Consider the following 21,372-nt stretch of genomic DNA (forward strand, 5'->3'; position numbering starts at 1 on the left):
AAAACTGAGGTTCTGTCATTTTAAAATATTGTTCCTCTTTTCATCGTGTGTATGAACATATAAAAGATTATCTGGTTTTGTGACTAAGCTGTCAAATGGCATAGGCGGTAGAAGTGGGCTTTTATTCTACTAAAGCTGAGACATTGTTAGCTACACAATGATATGTAAGTGCAAATTAGCTAAAAGGTGGGGATGGTCAATTCCTATCTCAAATACTTAGACATTCCACAACTATTAGAAAGTTTCATATATTTGTTTCAAAACACAAAAGGGATAGGTAAATACACTGCTCACTCCCACCCAGAATTCTGTGGCTCTTTTGCAAGCCATGCTCCATCACCTTACCCTGCTCAGCTGAATGTTAATAAATGTTAATAAAACTTACTGGGCACCAAACATTGTGGAGAACAGCCACACTACATAGCCACACTACTTTACTAGTGAATGAAGAAACACTACTGTGGATCAAAGTCTTAGTCTAATATCCATTCATAGCATACCTTTCCATCAGCCTGTTTCACAGCACTGGCTGAAGAATAGGACAACGGGCTGAGGTTCTCTCCCTCAGGGGCATTCAAACTGACATGTAAGGGCAAAACAAACCTTCGAGGGAAAGATCTGGCTACTGAATTATAGACCTGTTTAGGAGAGAGAAATAAACTGTTGAGAAAATTGTCATTCATAGAATAACAGCATGTCCCAATAACTGAGATCCAGTCAGTATTATTGACATTTCTAAGTAATTGCATAAATGATCATTTTCATTCATTCATTTACTCAGCAAATATCAGTTGAGTACCTACAAGAGGCCAAGCTCTGTTTTAGACACTGAGAATACAACAGTGAACAAAACAGTCCCTGGCCTTATATTTCTAGTGGAGAAAGAATGATAATAGATAAGAAATATATGTTACTTAAGTAGTGTCGAATAAATAAATGATTATATAGCTCAAAGTCAGAGAGTGATAAGTGCCAATAAGAAACACACTGAAGGGTGAGGGACTAGAGAGTAAAATAGGTGCTTCCTTCCTCAGGTTTGGTCCGGGAAGAACTCTGTGTGGAAATGGGCTAACTTAGCAGGCCTGGGTTGCTCAGACCCTGCATATTCTCAGGAAAGCCCTGTTTTCATGACTGGTCCTTGGCCAGCACCTGGGGACGGAGCTCTTTGAATGTTCAGTCTGATAAGAGTATGTTCGCATGCCTGAGGCCTTGAGGTGTACTGTACTAATTTGTTCTTATAGTTTATGCTAACAACGTGATTTATAATGAACACCTGCCTTCTCTATGGGGCTCTAGAACTTCAGTAACTGAGGTTACTCATGTAAGGGTCATATATGTTATGTGTTGATCCCCAACAAACACCCTGGACCACCAGCTTGGGTGGGCTCCCCTGGCAGGCAACATTTCACACGTGTTGTCACAATGAGTTGCTGGAGGAATCAAGCACATCCTGGGAGAGGGCTCTTGAAAACACGCACCTGGTTTCCTCCAGACTTCACCCCACGTACCTTTCTTTTTTTCTGATTATTCTGGGACCCATGAGCCCTCCTAGTGAATCATCAAAACAAAGAGTGGTTTTGGGGACCCCCAACACAGCATCTCTGCAGAGATGATGCTTAAGCAGGAGACCCTAATAAAATAAGTGTATTTTTTATGACAGTTAGAATGGCTTAAGCACATCTTCCTCTCTTGAAATATTGTAAGATGGGGAACAAACTATGCCATTTTCCCCCATATACCTAGCCCATATCATCTCTATAACATGCAGAAATGTTTTTACTAAGTAAACACTTAGTGCTATTTTTAAGCTTCATAAACAATTAGCTTTTAAAAATCTACTTTTAATTTAAACATTTTTGTCTTTTGCAAAACCATAGGTGAACAAAAAGAGAGGGCCAATAATGGTGAGTTAGGCAATATGGATCAACTGTTTCCCTGAGAACAGATAGAAAAACTGGACAAAATGTTTAAAACAGCTATTTGAAGGCGCTGGTGAGCTAAAAAAGGTAATGAAGAACAATGGGACATAGATTTGGAAGGAGAAGGAAACCCACCGAAACTACATATTGGGGGCAAATTTTCCACTAAGGACATCAGCTGCTTTTACGAACAGGTAGCTGAAAGGCTGAGAAAATATAAAAGAATTTTTTATTAAACTTTTTAATTTTGAGATATATATTGCAGACCCACAAGCAGCTGTAAGAAATAATACAGAAAAGCAAACAACTGATTTTAAAATGGGCAAAGGACTAGACTAGACAGTTCACCAAGATATACAAATAGCCAATAAGTACATGAAAGGATGTTCAACATTATTAGTCATTAGGGAAATGCAAATCAAAATGACAATAAGATAATACTTCACACTCATTAGGATGGCTATTATAAAACAAAAAACAAAACAAAACAACAAAACAAACAAAAAAACCAGAAAACAACAAGTGTGAGAATGTGAAGAAAGTGGAACCCTTGTGCATTGCTGGTGGGAATGTAAAATGGTGCATCTGCTGTTAAAAACAATTTGGCAGTTCCTCAAACAGTTAGATATAATAGAATTATCATATGATCCAGCAATTCCACTTCTAGGTATATGCCAAAAAAGAATTGAAAACAAGGACTCAAACAGATACTTGTACACCAGTGTTCATAACAGCATTATTCATAATAGCCAAAAGCTGAAAACAACCCAAATGTCCCCCAACAGATGAATAAACAAAAGGTAGTATATACGTACAAGGAATATTATTAAACCTTTAAAAGGAATGAGATTCTGATACATGTTACAACATGGATAACCCATGAAAAGATTATGCTAAATGAAATAAGCCAGACACAAAAACATCTTGTATGATTCCACTTATATGAGGTACCTAGAACAGGCAAATTCACAGAAACAGAAAGTAGAATAATGGCTTCGAAGAGCTGGGGAGAGGGAGGAGATAGGGAGCTGTTATTTAATGGGTACAGAGTTTCTGTCTAGGATGATGAAAAAGTTCTGGAAATGAATAGTGATGTTGGTTGCACAACATCATTAATGTATTTAATGTCACTGAATTATACACCTAAAAATAGTTAAAATAATAACTTTTGTATCATGTATATTTTACCACATTAAAAAAAACAAACAATGCAGAGAGATTCCATGTGTCCTTCATCCAGTCTCACCAATGATGACCTCTTACATAACACCACTACAACAGGGAAACTTACATGGATATAATCCACCAACATTATTCAGATTTCACCAAATTAACACACATTCATTTGTATTTGTATGTGTGTGTGTATGTATGTGTGTTTAGTTTTATGCAATTTTCTCACATGTAAATTCATATGATCACCACCATACTCAAGGTACAAAACAGTTCCATCACCACAAGGATCCTTCATGTTACCGTTTTATAAGGATATTGCCATACCAACTCCCCCATCACTTGGCCCTACTGAGAAGAGATTTTGATAGTTTTGAGGAGCTAGAGAAATAAAAGTTTTAGTTCAAAGTCTCCAAGAAGGGGAAGCCCTGATAAGCCTCTAGCTCTTTGGGTCAGGATCCCTTAGGCTGTACCCTAGAAGTAAAAATAAACAAAAATAGTCCAGCTCTTGCAGCGACTGTATCATGTTTCAAATTTTCTCAATCCCTATAACTAGATTAAGAATATCTTCAATTGATAATGTACCCTAGCCATCTGCCAGAAGCAAATGAAAATCTTCCCTAGAGGAAGATAACAGTCTCAAACTATTCCTCCTACAATTTTTCAAACACAGTATTCTGTATAGAATAAAAATTAGTTGGCACATGAGATGACAAGAGAGCATGATTTAAAAAACAACAACAAGAAGATAAACAACAAATGATAGAAACAGAACCACAAGTGATCCAGACAATAGAGTTATCAGACTTTAACTATTCTGAATATGTTGGAGGAAATTATTTTAAATTAGGATCGTAGCAGAGAACTAAAATTATAAAAGAGAAGGGAATCAAAATTCTGGAACTGAAAAATGCAGTGAGTTTAGGAACATAGTGCCTAGGTTTAACAGCAGAATATACACAGCTGAAGAAGAATGTTTGGGGCTTCCCTGGTGGCGCAGTGGTTGAGAGTCTGCCTGCTGGTGCAGGGGACATGGGTTTGTTTCCCGGTCCAGGAAGATCCCACATGCCACGGAGCGGCTGGGCCCGTGAGCCATGGCCGCTGAGCCTGTGCGTCCAGAGCCTGTGCTCCACAACGGGAGAGGCCACAGCAGTGAGAGGCCCGCGTACCGCAAAAAAAAAAAGAAGAATGTTTGAACTGTAAGATAGATAAGAAGAAAATATCCAAAGCAAGATACTTAGACCAAAGGATAGAAGATACTAAAAAGAACATAAGCAACAGAGGGTTAGAGTGAAAAGGGGTAGCATATGTGTACTGTAATCCCAGAAAGAAAAGAGAGAAAAGACTTACCAGATACAATATTTGAAGAGATAATAGGCGAAATTTTTCAAAACTAATGAAAGACATCAAACCATTGATTCAAGAATCCTTAAGGGAAAAAAAAGTAAACCTAAATCAAAAGGAACTCATACTAAAAAATATCATAGTACTAACTACAGAAAACCAAAGAGAAAATCTTTGGGGGGGTGGTATTTCAACTTCAAAGGAGCAAAGCTTTAGACTGACAGCTGATTTCTTAACAGAACTCAGAAGACAATGAAATGATATCTTCAAAGTGTCAAAAGAAAATAACAACCTAGATTCTTTATCCAGTGGAAACATCCTTCAAGAAAGAAGGTAAAATAAAGACATTTTTCTGACAAGCAAAAACAGAGATTTCATCACCAGCATATCTGAACTAAAGGAAATACTAAAAGATGTTCTTCAGTCAGAAAGAAAATGATTCCACATGGATGCTCAGAGAGGCTAAAAGGAATTAAGAGCAAGAGAAGGTACAGGGCTTCCCTGGTGGCACAGTGGTTGAGAGTCCACCTGCCGATGCAGGGGACACGGGTTCGTGCCCCGGTCTGGGAAGATCCCACATGCCACGGAGGGGCTGGGCCCATAAGCCATGGCCGCTGAGCCTGCGAATCCGGAGCCTGTGCTCCGCAATGGGAGAGGCCACAACAGTGAGAGGCCCGTGTACCACACAAAAAAAAGAGAAGATACAGATGTGGGTAAATGGGTAGTATGGGTAATTATGACTACATAAAACAACATTAATAATAATGCCTTATAAGGGTTAATATAGAGAGAGAATTAAAATATATAAGAACAGTAGCATATAAATCAGGAGTAGAGTAAATGAAGTTAAAGTGTTCCAGAGTCCTTGCATTGTCTGGAAGGAATTAAAAGACCTGATTTATAATATATTGTGTTAAATCAAGGATGCATATTGTAATCTCTCAAATAACAACTAAAGGAATGTATAACTACCAAGCTAATGGTCAGAGGGTGGAGTGATGTTTGGGGGAGGGGAGGTGGAAATGAAATAATAAAATATGCTCAACTAATGTAGAGAAGGCAAGGAAGGAGAGAAAACAAGAACTAGTGAGACAAATAGGAAGCAAATAGTCAGATGGCATATTTAAACCTCAAAATGTTAATGACTGGTTTAACTAAACGTCCCAATCAAAAGTCAAGAATTAGCACAATGGATATATATGTTGCTTACATGGTACATATTTAGAAAGGTTAAAAGTAAAAGGATGGGAAAGTTATAGCACGCAAACATCAAGGCAAAAAGCATTACTTAGAAATAAATATTCAATAAACCAGGAAGGTAAAACAATTCTAAATTTGTATGCACACAGAGCACCAACATATGTAAATTTAAAATTAGCATAACTATGAGGAGAAACAGAAAAATCTATACTCCAAGCAAAAGATTTTGATATACATTTCATGTTATATGATAACTGATAGCGATCAATAAGAATAAAGAAGATTTGAATAATATTATTTTAAAATATGACCTAATCAACATATATAAAACACTACATCCAAAATTCATTATTTTAAATGCACATAAAACATTTTTTTAAATAATCTTTTCTGGGCCATAAAGCAAATCTCAATAAATTTCATAAACTTCAAATCATACAGTAAAATTAAGCTAGAAATCAATGGGGAAAATAACTAGAAAGATTTCCATTTCTCTGAAAGTTTAAAAAAATTTTTCAAAGAAGAAATCTCAGTGAAAGTTAGAAAATACTTTAACTGAAAAGTAATAAAACATATCAAAACTTGTGGGATGCTCTGCTAGACAGAAATTTATCATCCCAAAGGTATATATGTTGAGGAGGGAAAGGTAGAAAAATAACAAACTAAGGTTTTATATTCTTAGTTAGAAAAGGAGCACATTAAGCACAAAGAAAGTAGAAAAGGAAATGAAAATAATAGCATAAATTGATGAAACTGAAAACAAACACACATTAAAGAAGATCAACTAAGCCAAAAAGTTGGTCTTTTGAAAAGCCTCATTAAATTGATGAGAACATAGCAAGCCTAAAGGAACAAAAGAGACAGCAAAAATAACCATATAAGGGATAAAAACAGAGGCTATCAATTAACCCTACATACATTTTTTTAAAACATAGAATATCATGAATAACATTAGGTCAACAAATTTGAAAATTTAGATGGCATTAATAAATTTCTTAGAAAAAGACTATTTACCAAATCTGACACAATAAGAAACAGAGAATCAGAAAAACCCTATACTATTAAAGAAATGTAATTTATAATTTAAGATCTACCTATAAAGAAACTTACAGGCCCAGATGACCTTACTGTTGAATTATTCCAAACTTTTAAGAAATAATGCCAATTTTATACTTTTCACGCAGAGGGTAGAAAAGAGAACAATTTCCTACTCACTGTATGAGATCAGCAAAACCTTAATAACAAAACCTAACAAGGGGGCTTCCCTGGGGCGCAGTGGTTAAGAATCCGCCTGCCAATGCAGGGGACATGGGTTTGAGACCTGGTCCAAGAGGATCCCACATGCTGCAGAGCAACTAAGCCTGTGCACCACAACTACTGAGCCTGCGCTCTAGAGCCTGTGAACCACAACTAATGAAGCTCATGTGCCACAACTACTGAAGCCCGCGTGCCTGGAGCCTGTGCTCCGCAACAAGAGAAGCCCCTGCAATGAGAAGCCCAGGCACTGCAACGAAGAGTAGTCCCCACTAGCTGCAACTGGAGAAAGCCCATGCGCAGCAACGAAGACCCAACGCAGCCAAAAATTAAAATTAATTAATTAATTAATTAAATCTATTTTAAAAAACTAACAAGGACATTATAAGAAAGAAAAATTATAGGTCAATCTTAATCATGAAATTGATGCCAAAAAATGCTAAATAAGATATTAGCAAAGCAAATCCAGAAATATATTAAAAATACAGTGCAACCGACTGGGATTTACTTCAGGAATAGAAGGTTAGTTTAACATTCAAAAATCAATCAATGGCTATTATAAACGTTTTAAAATCAATCAGTGTATCTCACCACATTTGTAGAAGAAAGGATAAGTCATGTCATTATCTCAACAGTGCAAAAAAAACATTTGATAAAATCCAACATCCATTCATGAGAAAAATTATTAGTAAATGAGCAGGTGTACATCACCATCATAGTGCATGATATGCTCCCTTCGTCTCTCCCCTTCAGTCTACAACCAATAACATAATGTTAACTCAAGAAAGATTCATCTGCTCAACACACTGGAAGGCTGGAGAGTTCCACACATTTGTACATCTAAAGATGGGTGGACTGGAGCACACTGAAGAGGCAGAACTGAGAGGAAAGCAGAGGTGGTGCTTATAATCCTGAGTCCCAGCTACCGTAGCTGAGTCTGAAGCCCCAGAGAACCCAGTAACAGCAGGGGAGGCAGCACACATGACTCTGGCCTCCTGGCTGCAGCAGCACCCACAGCCGCAGGGAATCAAGCAACAGTGGCAGCGGGACCTGTGACCCCTCCAGCCATGGAGGTGGCCACGACCCAGGCCCCTATCCACAGTTGTGGTGCCTGGGAACCCAACAACTCCAGACACAGCAGAGGCCCCAGCCACCCTGGCTACCCCCACTACCACCCTCCCCCAACAGCATCAGTGCCTGCAACACAGGCAACCCCAACGTGACAGACGTACCCATCACCCCGATGCCTGAGGCAGCAACACCAGCAGCAGCAGTGACACCGGCAGCAGCAAAGCACCAGTGACCCTGGAGGCATAAGGTATGAGAGGGAGGGCACCAGGCAACACCTCTCACAGAGGTGGTAGAGGGTGGAAAGTGCTGATTTTCAAATATAGCCACAGGCAGCTCAAGTAAGAGAAATCAAAAACTTGTGCCATCTACTTATGAACAAAAGAAAGGCCTCTAATAACTAATCTGTTGAATTGTTAGTATCTAGTTAAAAAAAAAAAAAAGCTTTGCCTAAAGAAGAAAGGTGTTTGCTACTTCAAATGTGCTGGCTACATCAACTCATTAAGCACCATAAAAAAAAACATGGTAACACAGTATCACAAAAAGAAAAAGACAAATCTCCAGAAATCAAACCTAAAGTCATGGAATATTGCAATCTAACCGATAGAGAATTCAAAATAGCTGTCCTGAAGAAACTTGATGATCTACAAGAAAACTCAGAAAGGCGGTTCAATGAGCTCAGAAATAAAACAAAAGAACAGAAGAAATACCTTACCAAAGAGATTGAAACTATGAAAAATAACCAACCAGAAATTCTGGAGCTGAAAAATTCAGTAAATGAGATGAAGAACACGTTAGAAAGCACTGGAAATAGAGCAGACCATATGGAAGAGAGAACTAACAAGCTTGAAGATAGAAAGCTAGAAATTAGACAGAAGATCTAAACAAATGAAAGATTTCTACAAGAACTATCCAACTCCATTAGGAAGGGTAAAGTAAGGATAATGGGTATCCCAGAAGGAGAAGAGCGGGAGAAAGGAGCAGAGAGTTTATTTAAAGAAATAATAGCTGAGAACTTCCCAAACCTGGACAACTAGATATCCAAGTCTCTGAAGCAAAGATAACACCTAATGATCTGAATGCAAAAAGACCTTCTCCGAGATACATTATGTTAAAACTGTCAAAAGTCAATGACAAAGAAAAAATTTTAAAGACAGCCAGGGGAAAAAAAGATAATAACCTACAAAGGAACCCTCATTATGTTACTGGCAGATTTCTCAGCAGAAATTCTACAGGTCAAAAGAGAATAGAATGACTTACTCAATATACTGAAAGATAAAAACTGTCACCCAAGGATATTCTATCCAGCAAAGTTATCCTTCAGATATGAAGGAGAAACAAAGGCATTCCCAGACAAACAAAAGCTAAGAGAGTTCAGCACCACTAAACCTGCCTTTCAAGAAAGGTTGAAAGGAGCTCTTCCACCTGAAACAAAAAAGCGGAAGAACACAAAACTTTGGGTAAGGTCATAAACAGAATCAGAAAATTGCAACTCTGGACTTCTCTGGTAACACAGTGGTTAAGAATCTGTCTGCCAAAGCAGGGGACAGGGGTTCGATCCCTGGTCTGGGAAGAGCCCACATGCCACGGAGCAACTAAGCCCGCGAGCCACAGCTATTGAAGTCCGCGTGCCTAGAGCCCGTGCTCCGCAACAAGAAGCCACCGCAATGAGAAGCCCGTGCACCATAACGAAGAGTAGCCCCTGCTCGCCACAACTAGAGAAAGCCCGCACACAGCAACGGAGACCCAACACAGCCAAAAATTAATTAATTAATTAATTAAAATAAAACTGTAGCAGAAAACAATTTACATTACATAATCCAAGGAAAAATTCTGCCTTGAACTGATTATCAGGAAAAAGTAAATCCCTTCAAGCTAGATGAACTGATACACTTTTTTGTTGTTGTTGTGGTTGTTGTTGTTGTTGTTTTTATTTATTTATTTATTTATTTATTTATTTTAGATTTTTTTTTTAATTTTTTAATTAGTTTCTGCTTTATAACAAAGTGAATCAGTCATACATATACATCTGTTCCCACATCCCTTCCCTCATGCATCTCCCTCCCTCCCACCCTCCCCATCCCACCCCTCCAGGCGGTCACAAAGCACCGAGCTGATCTCCCTGTGCTCTGTGGCTGCTTCCCACTATCTATCTACCTTACGTTTGGTAGTGTATATATGTCCATGCCTCTCTTTCGCTTTGTCACAGCTTACCCTTCCCCCTCCCCATATCCTCAAGTCCATTCTCAAGTAGGTCTGTGTCTTTATTCCCGTTTTGCCCCTAGGTCCTTCATGACTTTTTTTTTTTTTTAATTCCGTATATATGTGTTAGCATACGGTATTTGTCTTTCTCTTTCTGACTTACTTCACTCTATATGACAGACTCTAGGTCTATCCACCTCATTACAAATAGCTCAGTTTCGTTTCTTTTTATGGCTGAGTAATATTCCATTGTATATATGTGCCACATCTTCTTTATCCATTCATCCGATGATGGACACTTAGGTTGTTTCCAGCCCCGGGCTATTGTGAATAGAGCTGCAATGAACATTTTGGTACATGTCTCTTTTGGAATTATGGTTTTCTCAGGGTATATGCCTAGTAGTGGGATTGCTGGGTCATATGGTAGTTCTATTTTTAGTTTTTTAAGGAACCTCCATACTGTTCTCCATAGTGGCTGTACCAATTCACATTCCCACCAGCAGTGCAAGAGTGTTCCCTTTTTTCCACACCCTCTCCAGCATTTATTGTTTCTAGATTTCTTGATGATGGCCATTCTGACTGGTGTGAGATGATATCTCATTGTAGTTTTGATTTGCATTTCTCTAATGATTAATGATGTTGAGCATTCTTTCATGTGTTTGTTGGCAGTCTGTATATCTTCTTTGGAGAAATGCCTATTTAAGTCTTCTGCCCATTTTTGGATTGGGTTGTTTGTTTTTTTGCTATTGAGCTGCATGAGCTGTTTATAAATTTTGGAGATTAATCCTTTGTCAGTTGCTTCATTTGCAAATATTTTCTCCCATTCTGAGGGTTGTCTTTTGGTCTTGTTTATGGTTTCCTTTGCTGTGCAAAAGCTTTGAAGTTTCATTAGGTCCCATTTGTTTATCTTTGTTTTTATTTCCATTTCTCTAGGAGGTGGGTCCAAAAGGATCTTGCTGTGATTTATGTCATAGAGTGTTCTACCTATGTTTTCCTCTAAGACTTTGATAGTTTCTGGCCTTACATTTAAGTCTTTAATCCATTTTGAGCTTATTTTTGTGTATGGTGTTAGGGAATGATCTAATCTCAAACTTTTACATGTCCCTGTCCAGTTTTCCCAGCACCACTTATTGAAGAGGCTGTCCTTTCTCCACTGTACATTCCTGCCTCCTTTGTCAAAGATGAGTTGGCCATATGTGCGTGGGTTTATCTCTGGGCTTTCTATCCTGATCCACTGATCTATCTTTCTGTTTTTATGCCAGTACCACACTGTCTTGATTACTGTAGCTTTGTAGTATAGTCGGAAGTCAGGGAGCCTGATTCCTCCAGCTCCGTTTTTCGTTCTCAAGATTGCTTTGGCTATTTGGGGTCTTTTGTTTTTCCAAACAAATTTTGAAATTTTTTGTTCTAGTTCTGTGAAAAATGTCAGTGGTAGTTTGATAGGGATTGCATTGAATCTGTAGATTGCTTTGGGTAGTAGAGTCATTTTCACAATATTGATTCTTCCAATCCAGGAGCATGGTATATCTCTCCATCTATTTGTATCATCTTTAATTTCTTTCATCAGTGTCTTATAATTTTCTGCATACAGGTCTTTTGTCTCCTTAGGTAGGTTGATTCCTAGATATTTTATTCTTTTTGTTGCAATGGTAAATGGGAGTGTTTTCTTGATTTCATTTTCAGATTTTTCATCATTAGTGTACAGGAATGCCAGAGATTTCTGTACATTAATTTTGTATCCTGCTACTTTACCAAATTCATTGATTAGTTCTAGTAGTTTTTCGGTAGCATCTTTAGGATTCTCTATGTATAGTATCATGTCATCTGCAAACAGTGACAGCTTTACTTCTTCTTTTCCAATTTGGATTCCTTTTATTTCCTTTTCTTCTCTGATTGCTGTGGCTAAAACTTCCAAAACTATGTTGAATAAGAGTGGTGAGAGTGGGCAGCCTTGTCTTGTTCCGGATCTTAGTGGAAATGGTTTCAGTTTTTCACCATTGAGGACAATGTTGGCTGTGGGTTTGTCATATATGGCCTTTATGATGTTGAGGAAAGTTCCCTCTATGCCTACTTTCTGCAGGGTTTTTATCATAAATGGGTGTTGAATTTTGTTGAAAGCTTTCTCTGCATCTATTGAGATGATCATATGGTTTTTCTCCTTCAACTTGTTAATATGGTGTATCACATTGATTGATTTGCGTATATTGAAGAATCCTTGCATTCCTGGAATAAACCCCACTTGATCATGGTGTATGATCCTTTTAATGTGCTGTTGGATTCTGTTTGCTAGTATTTTGTTGAGGATTTTTGCATCTATGTTCATCAGTGATATTGGCCTGTAGTTTTCTTTCTTTGTGACATCCTTGCCTGGTTTTGGTATCAAGGTGATGGTGGCCTCGTAGAATGAGTTTGGGAGTGTTCCTTCCTCTGATATTGTTTGGAAGAGTTTGAGAAGGATGGGTGTTAGCTCTTCTCTAAATGTTTGATAGAATTCGCCTGTGAAGCCATCTGGTCCTGGGCTTTTGTTTGATGGAAGATTTTTAATCACAGTTTCAATTTCAGTGCTTGTGATTGGTCTGTTCATATTTTCTATTTCTTCCTGATTCAGTCTTGGCAGGTTGTGCATTTCTAAGAATTTGTCCATCTCTTCCAGGTTGTCCATTTTATGGGCATAGAGTAGCTTGTAGTAATCTCTCATGATCTTTTGTATTTCTGCAGTGTCAGTTGTTACTTCTCCTTTTTCATTTCTAATTCTATTGATTTGAGTCTTCTCCCTTCTTTTCTTGATGAGTCTGGCTAATGGTTTGTCAATTTTGTTTATCTTCTCAAAGAACCAGCTTTTAGTTTTATTGATCTTTGCTATCGTTTCCTTCATTTCTTTTTCATTTATTTCTGATCTGATTTTTATGATTTCTTTCCTTCTGCTAACTTTGGGGTGTTTTTGCTCTTCTTTCTCTAATTGCTTTAGGTGCAAAGTTAGGTTGTTTATTCGAGATGTTTCCTGTTTCTTAAGTTGGGATTGTATTGCTATAAACTTCCCTCTTAGAACTGCTTTTGCTGCATCCCATAGGTTTTGGGTCGTCGTGTCTCCATTGTCATTTGTTTCTAGGTATTTTTTAATTTCCTCTTTGATTTCTTCAGTGATCACTTCGTTATGAAGTAGTGTATTGTTTAGCCTCCATGTGTTTGTATTTTTTACAGCTCTTTTCCTGTAATTGATATCTAGTCTCATAGCATTGTGGTCAGAAAAGACACTTGATACAATTTCAATTTTCTTAAATTTACCAAGGCTTGATTTGTGACCCAAGATATGATCTATCCTGGAGAATGTTCCATGAGCACTTGAGAAAAATGTGTATTCTGTTGTTTTTGGATGGAATGTCCTATAAATATCAATTAAGTCCATCTTGTTTAATGTATCATTTAAAGCTTGTGTTTCCTTATTTATTTTCATTTTGGATGATCTGTCCATTGGTGAAAGTGGGGTGTTAAAGTCCCCTACTATGATTGTGTTACTGTCGATGTCTCCTTTTATGGCTGTTAGTATTTGCCTTATGTATTGAGGTGCTCCTATGTTGGGTGCATAAATATTTACAATTGTTATATCTTCTTCTTGGATCGATCCCTTGATCATTATGTAGTGTCCTTCTTTGTCTCTTCTAGTAGTCTTTATTTTAAAGTCTATTTTGTCTGATATGAGAATTGCTACTCCAGCTTTCTTTTGGTTTCCATTTGCATGGAATATCTTTTTCCATCCCCTTACTTTCAGTCTGTATGTGTCTCTAGGTCTGAAGTGGGTCTCTTGTAGACAGCAGATATATGGGTCTTGTTTTTGTATCCATTCAGCCAATCTGTATCTTTTGGTGGGAGCATTTAGTCCATTTACATTTAAGGTAATTATCGATATGTATGTTCCTATTCCCATTTTCTTAATTGTTTTGGGTTCGTTATTGTAGGTCTTTTCCTTCGTTGTGTTTCTTGCCTAGAGAAGTTCCTTTAGCATTTGTTGTAAAGCTGGTTTGGTGGTGCTGAACTCTCTCAGCTTTTGCTTGTCTGTAAACGTTTTAATTTCTCCATCAAATCTGAATGAGATCCTTGCTGGTTAGAGTAATCTTGGTTGCAGGTTTTTCTCCTTCATCACTTTAATTATGTCCTGCCACTCCCTTCTGGCTTGTAGAGTTTCTGCTGATAGATCAGCTGTTATCCTGATGGGGATTCCCTTGTGTGTTATTTGTTGTTTTTGCCTTGCTGCTTTTAATATGATTTCTTTGTGTTTAATTTTTGACAGTTTGATTAATATGTGTCTTGGCGTATTTCTCCTTGGATTTATTCTGTATGGGACTCTCTGTGCTTCCTGGACTTGATTAACTATTTCCTTTCCCATATTAGGGAAGTTTTCAACTATAATCTCTTCAAATATTTTCACAGTCCCTTTCTTTTTCTCTTCTTCTTCTGGAACCCCTATAATTCGAATGTTGGTGCGTTTAATGTTGTCCCAGAGGTCTCTGAGACTGTCCTCTGTTCTTTTCATTCTTTTTTCTTTATTTTGCTCTGCAGCAGTTATTTCCACTATTTTATCTTCCACCTCACTTATCCGTTCTTCTGCCTCAGTTATTCTGCTATTGATCCCATCTAGAGTATTTTTTATTTCATGTATTGTGTTTTTAATCGATGCTTGATTCATCTTTAGTTCTTCTAGGTCCTTGTTAACTGTTTCTTGCATTTTGTCTATTCTATTTCCAAGATTTTGGATCTGGGAAATAGAATCTTGGATCATCTTTACCATCATTATTCTGAATTCTTTTTCAGGTAGACTGCCTATTACGTCTTCATTTGTTAGGTCTGGTGGGTTTTTATCTTGTTCCTTCTCCTGCTGTGTGTTTTTCTGTCTTCTCATTTTGCTTATGTTACTGTGTTTGGGGTCTCCTTTTTGCAGGCTGCAGGTTCGTAGTTCCCGTTGTTTTTGGTGTCTGTCCCCAGTGGCTAAGGTTGGTTTAGTGGGTTGTGTAGGCTTCCTGGTGGAAGGTACTAGTGCCTGTGTTCTGGTGAATGAGGCTGGATCTTGTCTTTCTGGTGGGCAGGTCCACGTCTGGTGGTGTGTTTTGGGGTGTCTGCGGACTTTTTATGATTTTAGGCCACCTCTCTGCTAATGGGTGGCGTTGTGTTTCTGTCTTGCTAGTTGTTTGGCATAGGGTGTCCAGCACTGTAGCTTGCTGGTCGTTGAGTGAAGCTGGGTGCTGGTGTTGAGATGGAGATCTCTGGAAGATTTTCGCCGTTTGATATTATGTGGAGCTGGGAGGTCTCTTGTGGACCAGTGTCCTGAATTTGGCTCTCCCACCTCAGAGGCACAGCACTGACTCCTGGCTCCTCAATTTGGGATGATTTGTTGTCTATTCATGTATTCCACAGATGCAGGGTACATCAAGTTGATTGTGGAGCTTTAATCCGCTGCTTCTGAGGCTGCTGGGAGAGGTTTCCCTTTCTCTTCTTTGTTCTCACAGCTCCTGGGTCTCAGCTTTGGATTTGGCCCTGCCTCTGCGTGTAGGTCGCCGGAGGGCGTCTGTTCTTCGCTGAGACAGGACAGGGTTAAAGGAGCAGCCTCTTCGGGGACTCTGGCTCACTCAGGCCGGGCGGGAGGGAGGGGCACGGAGTGCGGGGCGAGCCTGCAGCGGCAGAGTTCGGCGTGACGTTGCACCAGCCCGAGGCGCGCCGTGCGTTCTCCCAGGGAAGCCGCCCCTGGATCCCGGGACCCCGGCAGTGGCGGGCTGCACAGGCTCCCGGAAGGGCGGTGTGGACAGTGACCTGCGCTCGCACACAGGCTTCTTGGCGGCGGCAGCAGCAGCCCCAGCGTCCCACGCCCGTCACTGGGCTCCGCGCTTTCAGTCGTGACTCGCGCCCGTCTGTGGAGCCCCTTTAAGCAGCGCTCTTAATCCCCTCTCCTCGCGCACCAGGAAACCAAGAGGGAAGAAAAAGTCTCTTGCCTCTTCGGCAGCTCCAGAGTTTTCCCGGACTCCCTGCCGGCTAGCTGTGGCACATTAGCCCCCTTCAGGCTGAGTTCTCGCCGCCAGCCCCAGTCCTTTCCCTGCGCTCTGACCGAAGCCCGAGCCTCAGCTTCCAGCGCCGCCCGCCCTGGCGGGCGAGCAGACAAGCCTCTCAGGCGGGTGAGTGCCGCTTGGCACCGATCCTCTGTGCGGGAATCTCTCCGCTTTGCCCTACCCAGGTATGTGGGGAGTTTCTTGCCTTTTGGGAGGTCTGGGGTCCTCTGCCAGCATTCAGTAGGTGTTCTATAGGAGTTGTTCCACGTGTAGCTGTATTTCTGGTGTATCCGTGGGGAGGAAGGTGATCTCCGCGTCTTACTCTTCCGCCATCTTACCCGGAAGTCCTGATACACTTTTTTTAAATCAAAGAATTAATATTATAGTCCATTTTAATATTCCTTCCAGGAAATGTAAGTATGTTTAGTGCCCAAGTGTAATAAGGAACTAATCACAAGTGCTTCAAAACATATTTCTTAGCTTTCTTTAACATACTTTTTATATATTAGGTATTATGTAAATACATACTTCAAATTATTTTGAAATATTAAATATATTTATTGAAGCTGTATCTTCAATGCTTTAAAACCATTCTCCCTCCTTACTTACAAAAGAGGCAAGAGAAACAGCTAATTCCAAACCCAAAGCCAGAACTTGGCTAGATCAAAAATATTTTGACAACTCCTGACAAATCAGAGAATTTTACCTGATCAAGCTCTTTCCCAGTTTTCCGAAGATTCTGTAGTTGGTAAACTTCTAGGCTTCTTCCATCATCCTGACAGCACAAATCAATTACGACACAGCCCTGGTCCTCAAAGGCATTGATTTGGTGAAAAGTAACAAAAGGTTTACTGTAGTACATCCCTGGAAGAAGCTGCAGGGGAAAACACAAACAGTGAAAAATAGATATTTTATTTTATTTCCTTTAGGGTACACATCCACAAAGCTCAAATTAAGAAGATTTCCCCCTCTTTAAGTGACAGGCTTGGTAGGTATAAAAACCAGAATTTGGAATGTAGAAGCAAATATGCTTTGATTTAAAATCATCTCATCTCATATTAATCAATGAACTGGGGCTATTTGATATAGACCAATCAACTGTTTCAACTAACTTTAAAGTTCTCATGAAATATGGCCCAATATTTTGAAGGATAAATAAATCCTAGACTCTTAACTACATGGTTAAATAGAAAATGCTTCTATTAAGAATTTATGATAAATTAAGTGACTAATCCTTTGAAAAATGCACTCATTACTAAAATGGGATTTTTTTGGTAATGAAATTAGGGTACAGTAAATTTAGGATACTATTTCTTTAGAGAGGTTAAAAAAGTAGACAAATAAAATAGTGCTATTAATCAGGAGTATATAGAAAGATATTTAACTAATATGCTTTAGACTTTGGTAGGATTATCATATTTACATATCATGAAATCATAGAAGCAGCTAATAAAAATATCACTGCAAACGTTACAGAAGACCTCTGCATGAACAATATCCTCTTCAGCAAATACTATATGGAAAAATCCATGCTAAAATGCTAAAAGGATTTCCTGGATATTTTAATTGAATCAGATAAGTTAAAGGATAAAACCATTTCCTACAATTTTCTAATATGCAAAATCGACTGTACTAATTAATAAATAACTAGCCCTACTTATGGAAGAAGGTAATATCCTTGATTAAGAGTGTCTTATGCAAGTAATGCCCAGTGAAGGCAAAAGTCAATCACATGGAAATTTGCCTTCATGTCCAATCATTTTCACAATAAATACACTCAAAATTCTCCACCTGACCAGTGTGCTTATCCACCACATGGAACCGTGTATTATACTGGGGTTCCCAGCTTATTCCATCTGAAAAGGCCTTTCCCCGAATTTTAGAAGTGATGATTTTCCACAGATTCATCTTTAGAGGCTGTTCAATGAAGACAATGTAGTTCCTTGTCATTCCTAAAAGGTTCAAGCAAACAATAAAATGTTATTTGGCAAACTAGAGTTGTCTCAAATGTGACAGTTTGGGGACTTGTCTGAAGGCCTGGACACATTACTGCTGACCTAAACAAATGCCAGTCAGGATTAATTCTTCATCATTTCCCAGCTTTGCTATATATTTTTTCTGTTCCTACATAAAAAAAGGAACTGCTTAGAATAGCTTGGGTTGAATGCCCTCAACTTGCTTTTTGTCTTTTTTTTTTCCTTCTTTCTTTTCAAATTGTTTTGGTTTAGGAACAAAGAAGCATTATATTAAAGTGTCATTTATGATCTGGACCTGTATTCCTTAATCCTTTTGCTATTTATACTGGAGGTAACAACCCAGGAGCAGATTGGCTATAAAGGTTTAGGATGCAGAAGATAAATATTCTGAGAAAAAGCTGAAGCAATCTACATGGAATATGAATTGCCTCCCCCAAAATATAATCAAGGTCTTTCCTGTATGGTTATTATCTGTGGTCTTTAAAGTTACCTAAAATATTGAATTCTGTCAATTTTTATGGTCAAATTATTTTTTTAATTAAGGCTTTATATTTTGGAGCAGTTTTAGGCTCACAACAAAATCGAGGGGAAGGTACAGAGATTCCCCATATACCACCTTTCTCCAAACACGCACAGCCTCCACATTATCAATTTCCTCCACCAGAGTGGTCCATTTGTTACAACTGATGAACCTACATTGACACATCACAATCACCCAAAGTCCATAGTCTCTGTTGTGGAAACATGCATAAATGTATTTTTTTCCTTTGTATTTAGATATTCAATGACATACAACATAATACAAAACCAACAAAAGAGACTGATTTCTATGACTAGGGGTTACTCATTGTGTCATCCTGGAGCAGGGGGCTGAAGGGAGAGGCTGTTCTCCATAGAGAACTGAAGTGGAGTTAGTGCTGGGTGACTAAATCTCAGCCTGACTCAATGTGCTGGGAAGGGACCAATGATTTCTTAAACTGATAACTATTTCCTAGAGCAGTCAATTAACTAAAAACTTAAAAATTAATTGGTGTTTCCAATTAATTTTTTTAGTAATTGCTTGTATTAAAATATCTTTTCAATCAGTCAGTGGCTAGAGTAAGAAGTAGGTGACTAAACAGAATAAACTTAATTGGCATTAAAATGCAACCTTCATCTCTTATCATCATACTCTGATAAACTGTATTAACACAGTACTTGCCAAAATTAGTCCCTCTGCAACAGTAACTTTAAGGCAGCCCCCATTAAAATTTGCCTTATCTTTGGGCTCACCAAAGCTGTGGTAGTAAGAAGGTTTCATCCTCTCTGCAGAAGCAATAGAACATATCACCTGGGCTCCATGGATTGTCTCCCCAAGGTCTACTTTCTCTGGAGGAACCCGAATAACATTATAGCAAGAACCTGGAAAATGGAAGGTCCTGTCTTAACTGTTTCACATTCACTTTAAGAAAAAAGATAAGCCTTGCACTTGTGAACTAGGCAAAAGCAGTTAAGATATTTATACAATATGCATGACACCCATTTTTCTTTTTTTTAAACATCTTGATTGGAGTATAATTGCTTTACAATGGTGTGTTAGTTTGTGCTTTATAACAAAGTGAATCAGTTATACATATACATATGTTCCCATATGTCTTCCCTCTTGCATCTCCCTCCCTCCCACCCTCCCTATCCCACCCCTCTAGGTGGTCACAAAGCACTGAGCTGATCTCCCTGTGCTATGCGGCTGCTTCCCACTAGTTACCTATTTTACGTTTGGTAGTGTATATATGTCCAGGTCACTCTCTCACTTTGTCACAGCTTACCTTTCCCCCTCCCCATATCCTCAAGTTCATTCTCTAGTAGGTCTGTGTCTTTATTCCCATCTTACCCCTAGGTTCTTCATGACAGTCTTTTTTCTTAGATTCCATATATATGTGTTAGCATACAGTATTTGTCTTTCTCTTTCTGACTTACTTCACTCTGTATGACAGACTCTAGGTCCATCCACCTCACTACAAATAACTCAATTTTATTTCTTTTTATGGCTGAGTAATACTCCATTGTATATATGTGCCACATCTTCTTTATCCATTCACCTGTTGATGGACACTTAGGTTGCTTCCATGTCTTGGCTATTGTAAATAGAGCTGCAATGAACATTGTGGTACATGACTCTTTTTGAATTATGGTTTTCTTGGGGTGTATGCCCAGTAGTGGGATTGCTGGGTCGTATGGTAGTTCTATTTGTAGTTTTTTAAGGAACCTCCATACTTTTCTCCATAGTGGCTGTAACAATTTACATTCCCACCAACAGTGCAAGAGGGTTCCCTTTTCTCCACACCCTCTCCAGCATTTATTGTTTCTAGATTTCTTGATGATGGCCATTCTGACTGGTGTGAGATGATATCTCATTGTAGTTTTGATTTGAATTTCTCTAATGATTAATGATGTTGAGCATTCTTTCATGTGTTTGTTGTCAATCTGTATATCTTCTTTGGAGAAATGTCTATTTAGGTCTTCTGCCCACTTTTGGATTGGGTTGTTTGTTTTTTTGTTATTGAGCTGCATGAGCTGCTTGTAAATTTTGGACATTAATCCTTTGTCAGTTGCTTCATTTGCAAATATTTTCTCCCAGTCTGAGGGTTGTCTTTTGGTCTTGTTTATGGTTTCCTTTGCTGTGCAAAAACTTTGAAGTTTCATTAGGTCCCATTTGTTTATTTTTGTTTTTATTTCCATTTCTCTAGGAGGAGGTGGGTCAAAAAGGATCTTGCTGTGATTTATGTCATAGAGCGTTCTGCCTATGTTTTCCTCTAAGAGTTTGATAGTGTCTGGCCTTACACTTAGGTCTTTAATCCACTTTGAGCTTATTTTTGTGTATGGTGTTAGGGAGTGTTCTAATTTCATACTTTTACATGTACCTGTCCAGTTTTCCCAGCACCACTTATTGAAGAGGCTGTCTTTTCTCCACTGTATATTCTTGCCTCCAGCTATTGTATTTTAATGTCCACAAATGGCTCCCCTCTAGCTCTCTGAAGATGAACTCAATCCCATCTTCATAGGAAACGATAAGGTAGCAGCCAGGAATATCCTCAAATTCTCTTTGTCCTTCTTCCCACTCCCCAGATCCAAAAACTACAATCTCCATTTGTACCCGTGTCCAGCTCCTTCCTTTCAGTGTTCTAGATCCCTGGGGTCACTTTGGGTCTCATCTCATCCTGT

General features: G+C 38.7%; 1 protein-coding gene across 2 annotated transcripts in view; it reads right to left on the bottom strand.

Moving 5' to 3' along the window:
* Positions 1-21,372, bottom strand: part of BCO2 (beta-carotene oxygenase 2) — a 51,828-nt gene that overhangs the window by 3,937 nt on the left and 26,519 nt on the right. For both annotated transcript variants that reach the window (XM_081241250.1, XM_081241249.1), the window contains exons 6-9: positions 19,444-19,572; positions 17,987-18,147; positions 16,902-17,069; positions 501-638 (exon numbers count right to left, since the gene is read on the bottom strand). In XM_081241250.1, coding sequence (XP_081097376.1) covers positions 501-638; positions 16,902-17,069; positions 17,987-18,147; positions 19,444-19,572 — 596 coding nt within the window. The remainder of the gene's footprint in view (positions 1-500; positions 639-16,901; positions 17,070-17,986; positions 18,148-19,443; positions 19,573-21,372) is intronic.

This window comes from Mesoplodon bidens (assembly GCF_964165515.1).
Source record: "Mesoplodon bidens genome assembly, chromosome: 7".
Classification (NCBI taxonomy): domain Eukaryota; kingdom Metazoa; phylum Chordata; class Mammalia; order Artiodactyla; family Ziphiidae; genus Mesoplodon; species Mesoplodon bidens.